This window comes from Calonectris borealis, chromosome 1 (assembly GCF_964195595.1).
Source record: "Calonectris borealis chromosome 1, bCalBor7.hap1.2, whole genome shotgun sequence".
NCBI classification, from domain to species: domain Eukaryota; kingdom Metazoa; phylum Chordata; class Aves; order Procellariiformes; family Procellariidae; genus Calonectris; species Calonectris borealis.
The window spans coordinates 67,582,834-67,598,743 of record NC_134312.1 but is presented as its reverse complement, the minus strand read 5'-3'; the positions used below and the strand labels follow the sequence as shown (position 1 = coordinate 67,598,743).

The 15,910-nt window shown below is 43.5% G+C and overlaps 1 protein-coding gene across 1 annotated transcript in view; it reads right to left on the bottom strand.

Moving 5' to 3' along the window:
- The window catches only part of TMTC1 (transmembrane O-mannosyltransferase targeting cadherins 1), a 127,927-nt gene that overhangs the window by 73,277 nt on the left and 38,740 nt on the right, over window positions 1-15,910 (bottom strand). The window contains exons 2-4 of the mRNA XM_075158602.1: window positions 15,531-15,612; window positions 14,435-14,538; window positions 1,696-1,885 (exon numbers count right to left, since the gene is read on the bottom strand). Coding sequence (XP_075014703.1) covers window positions 1,696-1,885; window positions 14,435-14,538; window positions 15,531-15,612 — 376 coding nt within the window. The remainder of the gene's footprint in view (window positions 1-1,695; window positions 1,886-14,434; window positions 14,539-15,530; window positions 15,613-15,910) is intronic.

Genomic DNA, 15,910 nt, shown 5'->3' with positions numbered 1-15,910 from the left:
AGATTACTTCAGATCCAATTTATTCCTCATTTTGGGTTTTCAAGGATAAACACAGAGGAATCCACAAGATTAATTTCAAAGCATCCAGTAAGTAAATGCCTGGAGAGTGAAATTTATGTTGCTTAACGCAACATTAACAGTAGTTAAGGGCAAAGCAGTGAACTTATTCTCACGAAAAATTAGAAGCTGCAGTTTCAAATCAAAGTTTCAGTGATATTTATAAATCCAGACTGAATTGTTTTGCCTTCAAGAAAAAAAGACAGAAGGAATAAAAATGATAAAATCTAGAGATTTAATGCACAAAGTGTTTTGAAATGTTTTGTTTTGCAGTTTGACAGAAGACAAACAATTCAGTTACCCAAAGGAATCCTTCTGGATTATCGTTTTACCCAAAATAAAGTAACACAAAACGTCTTTGGATAATCCTGAAAGATTTTTTTCCCAGCAAACCAACAACGTTAATCTTACACATAGTACCAATTCCGACAACAGGAGAAGAAATAAAGAGCAACCGAAACTTCAAAGAACACAGGATAAGATTTTTCAGAAGTGTTCAGTACTGGGCTAATGAGAATTTTATCATTAACTTCCCTGGGAACAGGATTAGGTCTAATACAAACACTTCTGAATATCTCTAGCAGTGAGTAATGAAAGCAGGAGGAATACAAGACGATGTACTACCTGCAGGTAGAACTAGTGAATACCTAATAGGGTATTTTCCTATATTTCCCATACAGCACCTGTCAATGTATAATCTAAATTAATAACTCTGCAGTCTCAAACCGTTTGGTTCATTTCCTGTCTTTTATCAGGAGCACAGAGAAGACTGCCAGGGTAGACTGCAGCATGTACATGACCTGCACATTTTAGCATAACATAGGTATTAAAAACCTGTCACTCCCCTACTAAGCTTTTCAGCAATAGGTGTGTTTAAGGAAAAAAACTTTTGTACTATTTCAAAAATTATTACCAACACCTTTCCTAAAGAAGCTTCCTCAACACAACTGAACGAGGAATAGCTTGTAACTCCCTATGATCCACAAAAAAAACCCTTCCGTGTAAGTGCATATCTGATCTCTGACAAGCCTAGTACAACCTCACTTTCATTGCTGCAATATGATTAATGGTGGCTCTGAAATGCTGAATTGTGAAGCATGGCTTACCAACTATATTATTTACTACATTATGTTACTAAGTAACGATTTCCAGGTCATTTCAGATTTCCCACATTGCATTACTCCACTGATGGGAAATCTTCTCATCAAGATGTATCCAACACTTAGGTTTTAGAAGCATAGCAAAGGTACAAATACAATAATTGATTTCATTTTCAAATGGCTCTGCAGATGACAGTTCCCAGTCCTGTTTGAAGCAAGTGACAAAGAGTCTAATGACTATGGGAGAGGCAGAGACACTTAACAACTTCAGTGAGGTTTGGATCATTAACAGTAATTGAATACAGGACTCCAGGCCAAGTTTTGCCCTCAAATCAGACCAATTAGAGACTGAGACATTCAACGAGGAGGACATTTTCATCCGTTAAGCTTGCCTGCATTAGTTACGTAGCAGTACGTTTTTTTCACCTCAATCCAATGCATTTCAGAGGAAAACTTGCACTTACTGACAATTTCATCTGAAGATTAGGAAACAAAAGATTTTAACCAAAACGTTGTATTGCCTGTCTTTCAGTGTTACCTTGAATGCAGCTATGCAGTGCAGGCTGAGTAACGTCATTACCAGCACCAGGAACACTGTGGCCAAGTTCCTCGCATCCCAGATGGACTCGACCAAAGGGATGCTGCCGACCTGCCAGTCATAGCACAGGGTGATCGGTGCCAGCAGAAGCCATGCATTGAAGGCCAGAAGGTAGGAATAAGTTAGAAACCTGCAAAAGAAAACAGATAACATAATACATGGAATGACTGCCAACACATGAAAGATTTTCCTTTGGCAATTACCACTTACGATACGGGAGGAGGAAAAAAAAAAATCTGCACACACAGGCAATACCATACCTCTCTGTCAGTAAAGAAATGCTAACATAGGTGAGGGACACTTCAACAGGTCATTTAAAGAAATAACATAAGATCAATAATATTTATGTGGTTTCTATGCACCAGCCTTTGGAAAACTGAGAAATCTTCATTTCCCATTCAAATGCTAGATTTTTGAAGTGACTTTCTACCAGCTTCAACAATAAATAAATGATAACTAAGCAGGTACATACATATATTGAACTGTTTCACAGTTCACTGCATCACTCCTGCAATACAAAATACCCCTCTAGCTGGGTTTAACTTACAATTCAGGATTTCTCCTGTGTGCACAATATTGAGCAGTTAAAGTCAGATGTCAGTCTTTTCTCGTTGCATCCCGCCACAGAGAGAAAATACAGAAGAAAGGAGGCACAGGGTGATTGTTGGCTGATCCCATCACAGCTTATTAGGGCTGGGGACAGCTTCCATGAGATGTGCCACCGAAGTGATGGAGAAGTAGAGAGCCTTTCAAATTGTTGTAATCTTCATTAATTGGTATTCTCAATAGAGAGGAAATTAATGGGGAATGGAATGGGGAACGTGCTGCCCTCTGGGAAGTAAGCAGGGCTTTCAGAAGATTGAACAAGAACAGCATCTGTGCAACTGGGCTAAAGAAAACAAGAAAAAAATAAAAAGAAAACAAGAAAAAAATGAAATCAAACCAACATCCCTTCTCCCCTCCAGCCTTTTGCTGCTTGGCACCTACTTGCCCAAAAGTGCATCACCCTCAAACCACATTTACAAAAGTTCAAATACTTTTGTATGCAAGAGGTTGGAGATTATACCAGCAATGACGGAATCAACCAAGCAGAATTGCAACAGCCTTAGAACAGACAAACTCTTCCTTGGTTCACAAATGGAAAAATCCACATTGTACACAGCACCAAAGATGGCAAATACTCAAAAAGAAATGAAATTATATTCTATCCTGCATAGGATTTCTTCCACCTGAGCCTGCTTTGGCTGTTGTTATCACACCCAGTTGCCATGGTACCTTAGCAGGTTTATTAAAATGATAACAAAGGACCCCCATGAGATGTAGAGCCATGTAGACAGAGGATTGTTTCACTCGCCACCTAGAAACATGCCCCTTTGGGGTCAAAATGCATCCCCTTACAACAGCACTTACAACATTATATTATATTTATGGCAGAAGGGGTAAGTCAGTAAGCTAAAGGTAAATATGACTCCAGGCAGGCAGGATAGAAGTTCCCAGATGGGTGTTGGGCCAAGGCACGGGGATGAAACAGGCCTAAATTTTTGTGAAAACATTTTTAAATAACCACAAACAGTTAGGATATCAGTTTCTTTTCTCATCCAAAAACCAAACGTCTCCAGCAGCACAGCGACCCAAAAGCAGGGAGGCTTACATAGCTGGAATTGAAAACAATGGAAAAGGCACATTCTCATTTCCCCGCAAATCTTTCTAAGTTCCTAATTCTGATGGAAAATGGAATATTCCCACATTTTTAAGGTTTTCAGCCATTTGGTACATTTCTCTTCCATCCCTCCATTTTCCTCCCCTTGCCCACCCTGAGGTAGCAAAGGGAAAAAACGAGAGAAAACTGACTTTCTTTCTTAACAGAGGCAGCAATTAAAAAGACAGCTTCTATTGAAGAAAACATCCCTCAAAAACATAATCTAAATTCTACTCAAACTCATCTTACAATTTTGATTGTTCACTATTTCCAAAGAAACAAATATGTCTTTTCTAGTCGCCAAGCCAATCTTTCCGCATTACAGAGAAACCCAGCAACACAAAATCTGGTGGAGCTTAATCACGCCAAGGCGCTCGCTCGTGATGTTACGTGTGGCCTGGCCCCACCTCTGCTCAACTGCAATACAAAACAGACTTCTGTATCAGTCTGAATACGTCAGTTCAGAAAGGGTTGCCAGCATTTATTCACAGCTACTTACTTAAAAGCCAAACTGAGATCCATTTCAAGCTTTACTTTTAAAATAAAAGGCACGTCCATTTACATCAATCTGAATAACGTCATGGCATACGATATTGTTACAAGTGTGTATATTAGACAGGATTTTCAGAAGCGTTGAGTTAGTTTTGCACTTGATGTCTTCGGAGAGCCCAGTTTTTGGAGGAAGTGTCCTTTTATGCCCTTGCATATTAACATTTTCAATAAGCATCACAATATTCATGGAAGTTTGTATGCAAACCACAACATACACCAGAAACCCTCCCCTACTTACTCAGGCTAGGCTGCTAGGCAGGAAGGAACGAGACGACATTTGGGATCTTTGCAAACTGCAGCATTGCAGTTATCTTCACTGATAAGGCAGGAGCTGATAAATCATTAAGTAGCACAGAATAAATAAACACAGTTTGCTGCCACAACATACTGTGTTTATTTATGGCACACAGAGTCAGTTTAACAAATTTTAAGAGGAATTCAGGATAGTCAGATTAGCGTGCGTTAAAGCATTTCTAATGGGAGGTTAGGACAAACTGCTGTTGAAGATGAGAAGACAGGCTCCAGGACACGCACTGATGAAGAGAGGTTTTTCCCTGTGCTTGTGGGTTTTCCGTCTTCCTCAGGAGCCAGGTGCGCAACTCTCTGTCAGAGGCAGGTCCCAGAGGAGATGGACAATCGCTCCGTTCCATTACGGCAATAATTAATATCTTAAATATGCTCTGCCAACAACGGCGGTGAACTATTTTAAAGCCTGTGACAGTCATTACCATCCATGTACGGTCAACTGGTTTGCCTCCCCAGACATCCTACTGGAGAACCCTTGGCTATGTCTCTCACTGTCAAGCCTGAATGCCCGCGCTGAAGGTGCGTGTGCCAACAGCAGACATGGAGGCAGGATCCAGGAGGGCGCTGCCCGTTTTTAGCAAGCGTTTGTAAGCTGCAAGAAAGCCTTGAGTGAGTTCTGATCCAAGTAAAAGTTTGGATATGCTTTCAGCATCGGTAACCTGTCCTTGAATGCGATGGATGGCTGTATAAAATAAAGGACTACAAGCTATCGCTATTCTAGGTACTAGGAACTGAAAAATAACAGGATGCTAATCATAGTTACCGACAATTCAGTGCTGCTTTTTACTTATGGCTCTCGAAAGCACGTGATATTCCCTTACACCCATGTGGTTCTCCTATCACAAGGCTAACCAGGGAGAAAGCTAAATGCAGGAGAAACTTTGGAAGAACCCTCTCACCAAAACTGACACCTCAAGGAAATAATTTGCAAATTTTGAAAAGACTTGAAGATTCATGGAATCATCCCAGGAGCTAATTACATTTCAGCAGCCTACCTGCAAATGGCAACAAAAGTATTTTCTTTTAATTAGTTGACTAAGTGAATTACATTTTAAATTAATAATCGTCTCTATATTGCTGTTCATGTCTGCTGGAATTCCAAGGGAGAAAAATCCCCGCCTGTAACATCTCCCTCCCTATCAGTTAATCCTAGGCAAGACAGAATATTACTGGTGAGGTGATTGGAAGAATCTGCCTCATAACTGACAATCAGTTTTCCCCCAAGCTGGTTAACAGCATTTGTGTTACAGCAGAATCTTTTTTTTTTTATTTGCAAATTGAACATGGAAATCCAAGTTTCAGCGGGTATCAAGTGTTTCTTTTCACTTCTCAGCATCTCTGGCATGTTCAAAATAACACAGCTCCTCCTGTAGGTAGCAGGTGTTGTCATAGCAAACCAGTTTGTTTAGTTTTAAATTTTTTAGTTTAAATGTACTGTTGTGTGCTTTGTTTGAGACAAATACAGGATGACTCATCTAGAACCTGTTGCAGAAAACAACTATTTGCACTGATTGCTTCTGCTGCAAAAATGAAAGCAAAGGGTGCTACTTAAAGCCATAAAAAATATGACAGAAAAATACTTGAGGGATTGTCTCTTACCCTTTGCTGTAATAGAGACTAACGAGCTTGGAAAAGCCCTAGTCTCAGCTCTGCCAAACCCAGGCAATCAGAGCATCTGAGGATTGTGAGACTACCTAAAAAAAATACAAGATTTATAGAAATTTATGAAGAGTTTCATTTGCTTTCTGATTTTGGAGCATTTTAAGCTTTTTTCCCCAGCTCCCAGGGACTGAGATTATAGATTTCTTTCTAAAACTGTGCTACATAAGTGATCACAAGACTCAGACCATGCCCCACCAAAGCTGCATGGAAAAGCGGGGGCCAGTGGCCCTGTTCTTTTAGGTGTATTCAGTGGTGCAACCTACCACCCACCCAGCTCTGGGACAATGCATCTCATTCCTGACAAACAACCTCACCCCCAAAGACCCAGCAGGGTATCCACCTGCAAGTGGAAGATTTTCCTGCACTGGGGATTTTAGCACGGCAAAGGCAAAATATTCTCCTGGTTGGGAAAAAAAATGGACCTATCCAGAAGACAGCAGGTAACAGTGGACTTAACTGGTATTTGGGAAAAGAAGGGGGTGTACACAAAAGGGGGGATCTGAAACAGAAGCAGGAAAATAGTCGTTGCCCTTTTAGAAGTCACAGACCTTTTTAATGCTCTTCTGAGAAGACGACCTCCGCACTGCCAGGGACTCAGAGAGGTTTTGGTTCACTGTAAGGGTGAGAAGAGCTCCTTTATTAAGGAAAAGAGCTTCTCGCTTGCATTAACAGCTGAACTGATTTCAGCTCAAGGCTCTCTTCATCCTCTACAAAGCCCTAAAACCAAGTGTGTCTGATGAACCGCTTCACAATAATGTCCTCCTAGGACACTTGTGGCTGAAATTATAACCAGGTGGTGGTATTTGAGGATATTGTCTTAAAATTGTATGTATCTGCACTTCCCCCGGGAAACTGCCAGTCCAGTCATACCTTCTTATACGAGTTTATTTTCCTGCTCTGTATATTGCCAGCCTAAACATTTTCTTTTCATAGCCTTAGAAGAAAAAATCACACTCTGTCTATCCAGCACATTCGGTGATGGTGGAGTAAGACTACACAAACAAGCAACAGACAGACTAATTCCAATTTAACATCCAAATGCAAGTATCAGCTAGGCAGAAAACACTTGTAATTGGAAAAAGTGCCTGTGTATTCCCTTTCACCAAAACTTTTGCATCTAGGGGGAAAGAGTTGCCAGTCAGTAGAGGACAGGAGTAGGTAAGACAAAGATACAGATAAACAGGCAGCTGCAGCTTATGAATAGCAAGGTAACTCTTCTGGAAGGTGGGTTTGTGTGCACCAGGGGCACAGGAGGAAGGGCAGACTATGTTGTCCTCTATAGCTTCCCAGCCTGAAAAGCTTTGATCTGGTGAACGGCGCTCTCTCAGTTGTTTCAACTCTGTGGCTAAGAATCTGAAAAATATCAAATTCTTGAAGAGCAAAGACTTTCAAAGAGCCTGTGAATTTCCAGCGAAACCCGAGCCTGCTGTCAGAGTCTCAATGTTGGAAAACCTGGGATTGATCTTGTACTGTTTTCCCTCCGCAAACCCCCGCGTGCTGGGGGTGAGAGCGTGCCTTGTGATCAAATGTGATCCTCAGCTCGCCACCGACAGCAGCACGCTCCAGAAGTCACACAGCCGAAACCCCCCAGCCACCGGAGGGCAACTGCTTCAGAAGAGGCTCACTGAGGCGGCAGCGGATGGTGGGTCCTCTGGACAGACGCTGAGATATTGGTGGCTGATCCTCAGGAAATTAAAAACCAAACCTCATAAACCCGCTGTGATAATGTTTCTGGAAACGGCCCATTGTACCCCAGAGCATTACCTACCCTACGCCAACGGGATATCCTGGGCAGCCTGCTTTGCTCAGAGACTGGCCATGCTCTAGCCCTCCTGCGTGGAAGTATTTTGAAAAGCAAAATGCATTGTCTATAGGAGTCAATGGCCTCTGCTTTGGCTGCACCCCCTCCACTCCACATGGAGGCTTTTGGCAGGGAAGGCTTGTAGTGTAACCGGCGCTTGCAGCAAGCGCCGTAACCCATTAAAAATGCCTGTCAAGCTGATTTTCAAAGCAGCACTACCCACCTGGGTTTGTTCATTAAACCAAGAAAACTTAAATGAGAGAGATGCTGAAATTTTTCACATGGCTCTGGGAAAGCAGCTTCCTCTGGGAACCTGCTACTGTAGGATGGCCTTTGTTTTGTAGCACCATCTTCCCGACAGGCTTCCCACCGACCCCCAGCCCCCTTGGAAAAAAGAATACATTTTACACGTAATGTATGGACTGTCTGGCCCCTGGGTGGGCATGACAGCAATTCTTACCGACACTGTTGTTCTCCCTTTTGTCTAGAAGTGAGGCCTGAATGCTGGGTGCCTGCAGAGATTACATGTAGGGCTGAAGTTAAGCACCTTTGGGCACACGATAGAAAGCACTGACAAAACAGGCAGAACTTTTCCACTCAGGAAGCATGTGCAAGCCTGGCTAATTAAGAACTGGTATGTCACAGGGGTCTATTTTAATGCCAGTTCCTAGCCTAAGGTCAGTGAAAATCCCACACCAGAGTATTTGCTGCACTTGACTTCTATTGCCTTGGCAGAACTGGTTGGCACAGGGATCCACTTCTCCAGCACAGGTCCACTGTGTGCCTCTCGGTAGTTCATTCCCTTTGAAGTTACAACTGGGGTGATTAAATGCATTGCTCAGACAACAGTCACAAATCTCTATGAAAAGGAGTATGTGCCAGTTTTTACCTATAAGCATTTCTTCAGCTGTCTGCGGCACTGAATTCTCATTTACCTGATTGAAACAGCAAAGAAATACAGAAAGCCAGCTTACAGAGAGAGCATAGGACAATGTTATCTAAAGGCAGTCTCAGTAGAAACGCATTAACTATTTAATGCAACACCACAAATAAGCCTGCTTCATGCCCAGAGCGATCAGCCAAGGGAGGTCACAAGGCAAATGCCAGCAGAAATTAATATAACTTGACTCCCAAAGGTATAGTTTAAAAAAAAAAAACAACATACTTTCTTAGTTTGAAATTAGTGGTGGGATTTAATCTGTTTCACACACCTTGAGACATGCTACACAATGGACTTTTCCCTTGTCTTACCAGAGTGTTAGTAATACAATCTGTTTATCCAGAGGCCTCCTACTTCTTTCCCCTCAAGAATGGCAGAAGAAAGAAACATTGTGCAAAACGTCTGAAGCATGACAGCTCAACGCCCTGCTAACACTCGAGCTGCACTTCAGTACGCTGTTTACCTAAAGCTGGGTAGCTCTCGAAACTCTAATTGCATTCTTCCTCAACTTTCATCTAACACAAGCAAGAATGTTTTAACAGAGGTTGGGCATGGGTTTTTCTATTGCAACAGCTTACCCATAGCAGATTTTGGGATGGCAAGTCACAATGACTGGAAATCTGTGTTCTTTAAGGTAGGTCACTGGAGAAGGTAGATCCTTTCTGAAGCATACAACAGCCTGTGTGGACAGGCTCTAATGGCAGGGCTTACGAATAGCAGGATCCCCAACACCTTCATTTCAGCCTCCGCTGAGAAAGGGAATGATGGACAGATTTCATCTTCTCAGATCACCCTTGCCAAGCAACACACTGAAGAACATGGAAATGTGACTTTTGTTTATGTTGCTGTAAGTTTTAAGGTATTTGGGAATATTAGAAAAATCCAGTACCTTCAAGGGACTGAAGCATTCATATTCTGACTTCCAAAGCATTTCTTTGCATCCCCATTCACTTGTAATTTTAAGGACAGTAACTTAGTGAACATACTGAACAGATGATTTTTTTTTTTTTAAAGACTGAAAACTGTCACTGTTTCAGCATATTTCATCTTCCAATGGTTAAATAAATCGTTATCTGTCTACTCTAATTTGCACATTTGTGTTGTCCAAGATTGGAGACAGGTTACACAGCACATATAGTCATGTTCTAAGGCCAAACTGGGCCATGCCAAAGGTCTGCCAGACCAGGATTCTCTCTCCAGCAGTGACTAAAAATTAATGCCAAGCGAAGCATATAAGAACACGGTAATTTTTTCTAGTTTCTAGCTAGCATGATCTCCTCGAGTTGGATGTGGTTTCTGCATATTTAGTAGCATGGATTTCTTTTTTTTTTAACTTGGCAAATCTCTCTTTGAGCCTGCATAAACTTTCAGCACACCCACAGCGTCCTGTAGGAAGGAGCTCCCCAGCTCAACTACTTGTTGCAAGCCACCTCCTTGGCTTGCTTTGAACCTGTCTCCTTTTAGATTCATTTGATACACCTTAATTTCTATATGCTCCCCTCCTCCACATAATCATGGATGCATAGACCTCCCTCACACCCTCAGGCATCTAATTTACACTACAAGTATCATAAGGGCTGACAAAATCTGACCTCATTACTCAACACTTTTTCAAACCCATAACTTACACCTACCCCTAATCCTAGCCACACTCCAATAACCCTTGCCAGCCTTGGGACAAACCGTGCCTGTACAGCTCACCAGCTGACACAGAAACCTTGTGAGAGTTAACAATACTCCTTTGGGTTCATCCTGTGTCAGCCAAGACCCCAGCTCCAGATCTAACTTTATGCATTTCACAAAGACTGCCACACATTTCCAAACCACTGTTTTTCTTTTTTATTCCACTTATTGTCATCAGCCTTCCTCCTAGCCCCACAGAGTTGGCCAAGTCTTACAATAACTTTCAACTCTGTTGAAAACCACAACATTTACCCTGGCGAGACATGCACAATAACCACACTTCCACCTCAGTGCAAATAAAGATGACTGCTTGAAGACAGGAACTCCCATTTGTGGCCTGCATGATCTTCAGAGAGTTACAAAACAACTTGCCTGCTGCCTGAGCACTAGCCCTTGCTTCAGTCATAGTTAAGGTGTTAGTAACCACCTCAAGACCACCAGCTCTGGCCTTTCTTTTAGTTTCTTGGAGCCTCTCCCTTCTGGTCTTGGCACCAAACTTAGCTCTTCCACTCCCTTCCTCCCAACTCAACCCAAATTGCAAATAACATCCTGGCTTTAAATTCAGTGCTGTGACCTAATTACTGCCTTCAAAACCTCGTTAAAAGCTTCTCCCACCAACTCGTCATATGCCGCTGCTGTAGGTGTCCACAGCTGAGGAACACACACTGCTTAGCAGCTTCTCTGAGGCTGGGCCATAACCACAAGCTCCCCCATGTGACTGGACATTCACCAGTTGGGCAAGCAACCACGCACACCAGCACCTACTTGGATGTTGAATATCCTCGAGCCTTGATGTCCTAGACCCTAACCTAATGTCACCCCTAACACCGGGGCAGCAAGTTGTATCACCTCCAAATCCACACTCAAGCAATTTACTCAGCTACCACCACTTCTTATTTCCACCCTGTGGAAATACCAGGCTTTAAAAACAATCTTACCTCTCCAGCCTCCCTCTTCCTTGCACCTAAGCTGAACGCCAGCCCTGCGCCTCAGCCTCGCCTTCCCGCTGGCCAGACACACAGACCTTCCTGGAAACCAGGCCAACGCCGCTCAACCTTGCTGGCTCCGTCTGACATCCCAGTCCTGCACTCGTGATGGCTGGCACAATGCCAGTTCTGCAGCAAGAGTTTCAGCTCTAACCATGGTAAGATAAAGTCTCAGGTGAGAGTTATAGTTTGAGTCTGAAGGAGGCGGTGAGGAAGGAAAAGGTTTGTTGCCGAGATAAGGGCTGTGGTCAGTGGGTGCATCGTGGGCTGTCAGTTCAGAGACAGCCACCGGGTCTCTGTCTACCTTGCAGGATTGACCACTCACCCATTTGCCACCCCAGCTGTCCAGAAACTTACCCTAAGGTATCATCCACATTGACTAATTAGTCTTCCCACAGCTCCGCAAGACTGGCAAGATACAACAATAAAAAAAGAGCTCTCATCTCTGATTTCTTGTTTGTAGGTGGACCCCACAGGTCTAACAAGACGACTACTGCCAGCAGCGCAGCTGGGCCTAGATCTAGCTCCGAGGCAGTCGGTGGGCCACTGACTATTTTGAAGTGAAGGGTTAGGGCCTGGGTTCAGGAAAGAAGGTGTTGCTGAGCAAGCCTAACGTGCTGGCAGGTGGACCCTGCAGGCTTAAGGTGGTGCATGGGATCAGGACAGCCAGGTTTTGGCCTCTTTCAGGTTGTTTGGTTGCAAGTTCAAGGTAGTTGTCAGCTTAAGGTTTGAGTTCAGAGAAACAAGAATTGCAGAGAAGAATTTATAGACATATTCTGCAGGTACCTCACATCTAAGATGAAGGCTCATGCCAGAAGACTAGGGTTAAGGTCAACAGAAGCTCAGGACCCAGCTTCTTTCTAGATCATACAGTGCCCAGAGAGTGAGGACAGGGACTATCATAGAAGGTCAGCAACAAGATCCACAGCAGGGAAAGTGGCAGATACTGAACTGTGGCAACACACTGTCAGGGCCCTGATGAGCCTCACCTGGTCCCACACCTGATACCCATTGCTCTAGGAGCCCCATTTCAGCTGAGCCCTGTCTCCTGGATGGACCTTGGACCTGTGCTGTAGGTAGCTTGTCTCCTGGAGGGACCCCCACAGACACATGTTCTCGCTTGTCCTTACTCCTGCCCCTCACTTGGACTTTGGGCCAATGTTGCAGCCTTGCCTCCAGTCTGGAGGACCCTGACCAGGATTCAGCAACAAGCCTACTTTCCAGCTCCTGTTGTCAGACCCATGCCTGAGCATCAGCCATGGGAGGTTGGTGCTTGATCAGCAGGGAAGGAACTGACCAGCTAAATTTAACTCTGCATGTTAGAAAGCCACGTAACAGCTGGCATCCAGGCTTGCTGAAAGAATGGGTTTTCTGGATGGAAGATACAGGCTTCTGGGTAAATTGGGTAAAGCGAGGATTAAGATCAAGCTCAGCAGAAGTGGAGGAGCGGGATAACTACAGAGTTTTAGAATCCCTCCATAACAATAATACTGTTTTTTACTGGCAAGGGTTTCCTTAATTAAATTTGGCGCACATAGGTATTGCTGGACTGCAGGTGAAGCCAGGGCTGCTGCTGGGATGAGGGAGAACCTCAGCCAGCAGCACTCTCACTTGTCTTTCATAAGGCTGTTAATAAAATCCACAGTTACCAGTGCCGGTGGTAAAAATAGTCACTTTCGTACCCCAAGAATGACTTAGCTTTTGGGTTTAAAAAAACTCCCCCTGTCATTACAAGATATAAAGAGACAAACACACGAAAGACATTTGCAGCACAGAATACGTAATTGGAATCAGGCCAGGATCATTTATGACTTGATGACCCCCATCTCAGCATAAACATATCAAAAAGAGACAGCAGCAAATCCTTCACGCTGTGCTGCACAGAGTCTGGTACTAATGACTCTGCCAGAAATGCCGCGAACAGATCAGAGCTTTCCAAATCAGACAATGTGCTTCCTGGAAGCACTTTTAGCCTTGATGGTAATAGAAGCTGTTGTCACATTATCATAAAGGTCTCCCAAATGAGATCCAGTCTGATTCTGCAACAGATGTTGAATAAGGATTGCTTGATCTTAACCTGTGTCTCAGCTGCAATTCCACTGTTGGAATGAGGAGCCAGCAAGGCCAGAAAGTGACTCAGAGGAGGACTGTTCCCATTTTCATTTGAGACATCAGGAAATTCCTCCAGAAGCCTCCAAAGCGTCTTTCCCCAGTTCAGTAGCTAACCAGAGCAAACAGTTACGCACATGCCCCCGTCTTGAGAGGAAATCAACTCCCTACCACCTTCTCAGAGCACTAGTCTGGTTAGGTCTGGAGGGAAGAGTTAAGTCGCAGCTGCCACTGCCCTGCTGGTCTGGCCCAGCAGAGCCAGAGGGATGTGCTATCAGCCCACCTAACCACACACTGGGTCCCAGGCAAGGAAAAAAAAAATTTACCAAATTTAAGCATTTCTGTATCTTTAAAAAAAAAAATTAGTGATAAAATAACAAAAAAAAGTTAACACAAATTTCAAGTTCGTTGTTTTTAATCAATCCATGGCAGCCCATCCTATGTTTAGCCAGAGCTGTGCAGTACTCTGTGCCACCGGAGTCCTGCCTTCTACCTTCATTGATCAGCCACCGATATTCCACCAACAGGCATGGTCATCCCCTTTTTATAGAAACTTCAGCTGAAGCTGAAACTCTGAATGCTTGCATCCCATACTTCAGGAGTAGCCAGTTTTAAGGTTCAGGATTAGGCTTCAGTCACTGGGCTTTCTGGTCCTGTGCTCAGGCAATTAAACTGTATTCTTTGGGCTTTGCATAAAAATAAGCCCACATTTTTCAGTAAGAAAGCATTTGTAAAACAACTCTACAGGACCCAGAGTGTGCTTTGGGGTTCAAATAATGCTGGTTGCTTTCTATTCTGGACAGAGCAATAAGGAGAAGTAATTAAGTTAAGACAACAAAACAAGTCTTCTCATTTGCCATCTGTAAAACATTTTAGTACAGGGAAAAAATAATGTCAAGACTACACTTTTGAAAACTTTTGTTTGATTAGTGGCGTTGTACCTCGTCAGTAAATACGGCGAGAATGAAGCGGGATTGTCCTGCTCTGAAAACATTGGCATGGATCCTCCCATTATCCAGAGGCGGAAATACAACACGAGAATCACCTTCAAAGAAGAACATCTCGGTTAGCAATGCGCTCCTAAGAAGAACTAAGGCCTCCAGCAAATATTTTGTTGTGATAGCTCTCCATGCTCTGCTCTGGTGCCTAGAAGTGAGCCAGCTCAGCAGTTGAGGCAAAATCCAATTTTGCCGCCCTATGCAGGGTGACAAACGTGCCAACCCTCAGCACAGACAACTGCTGCGTTGTTGTGTCCCCCCACCTTTCACGTGTGCATTACTGACAGCAACTGGCACATCTCGGCTACCCACGCCAAATGCAGCATTTTGAAGGGCAAATCAGTCAGCCTGCTGCAGCTCAGAGTTTCGCTATTGACCTCTACCTAAACACAGAGGGGGAAAACATGGCTGATGCCTTAAAAGCTATTATAGTTCACTCATGCTGGCACAGGTGTAAGGACAAGCTCCATCGGTGTTTCTCATGCTGTGTAATCCTAATCCCTGGAAGGAATTCTGCGGGTTGGCACTCCTCCACCTTTCTGGGAACCACTTGTCAAGGGACAAGCAAGGGCATCCGGCTCCTAGAGCAGCACAGGGAGTGGCACACCCAGCACACCCCCGTGGAGGTCCTTGTTTTCTCCCCTGCAACATGTCAAGTCCTGCTCGGAGCATGCCAAACAGCAGATATTTGCAGGCAGAGCTTTTCTTGTGACTCTTACCGAGCCCTGCACTGAAACTAACAGCATGCCACCGAAAAGCCAGTGCCACAGCATCCCCCTGTATTTAGGGCAGGAAAGGCTTGCAGATGATTACACGGTTGTAAGGGCAACCACTATAAATTAAAAGCAAATTTGAACTGAAAACACAGCAATATTCTTGTCTCTGCCCAGTTGAAGTTTTCTAGACTATCTTCCAAGACTAACTTTGTATTAAGAACTACCACCTAAGCTTTCTTCTGGGTATCTTTTGGGATACCACCATGCAATGTTCATTCTCGTCACATACACAGAAATACATGGTCAAGTCTATTCGTACTTACGTAGCTTATCACCAAAGCAGCTCTCTTCAAAAAAGGCCTTGCAGTATACAAGAAATTCTGGTTGTTATTTGCAGTCAGGTAGCTGAAATATAAGGAAACAAATATTTGTTGAAATACTTTGAAACAATAACTCCTTTTTCAAACTGGAAAAAGAGCTGTACATTGTTTTAACCGCCCTAAACTAACGTGCAGTAATGATGACATCACTCTTACTCTTCAAAGCTCTTTCCACATGACTTAAGTAAAATATTGAGACCACTTCAAATAATACACACTATAATACATTGCAGTTTCCCCATCAAAATCTGGTTTTGGTTTGGTTTGTTTTTTTAAAATCATCAATTAACTCCTTAATCCTCAGAAAACCCCCAAGCGTGTCT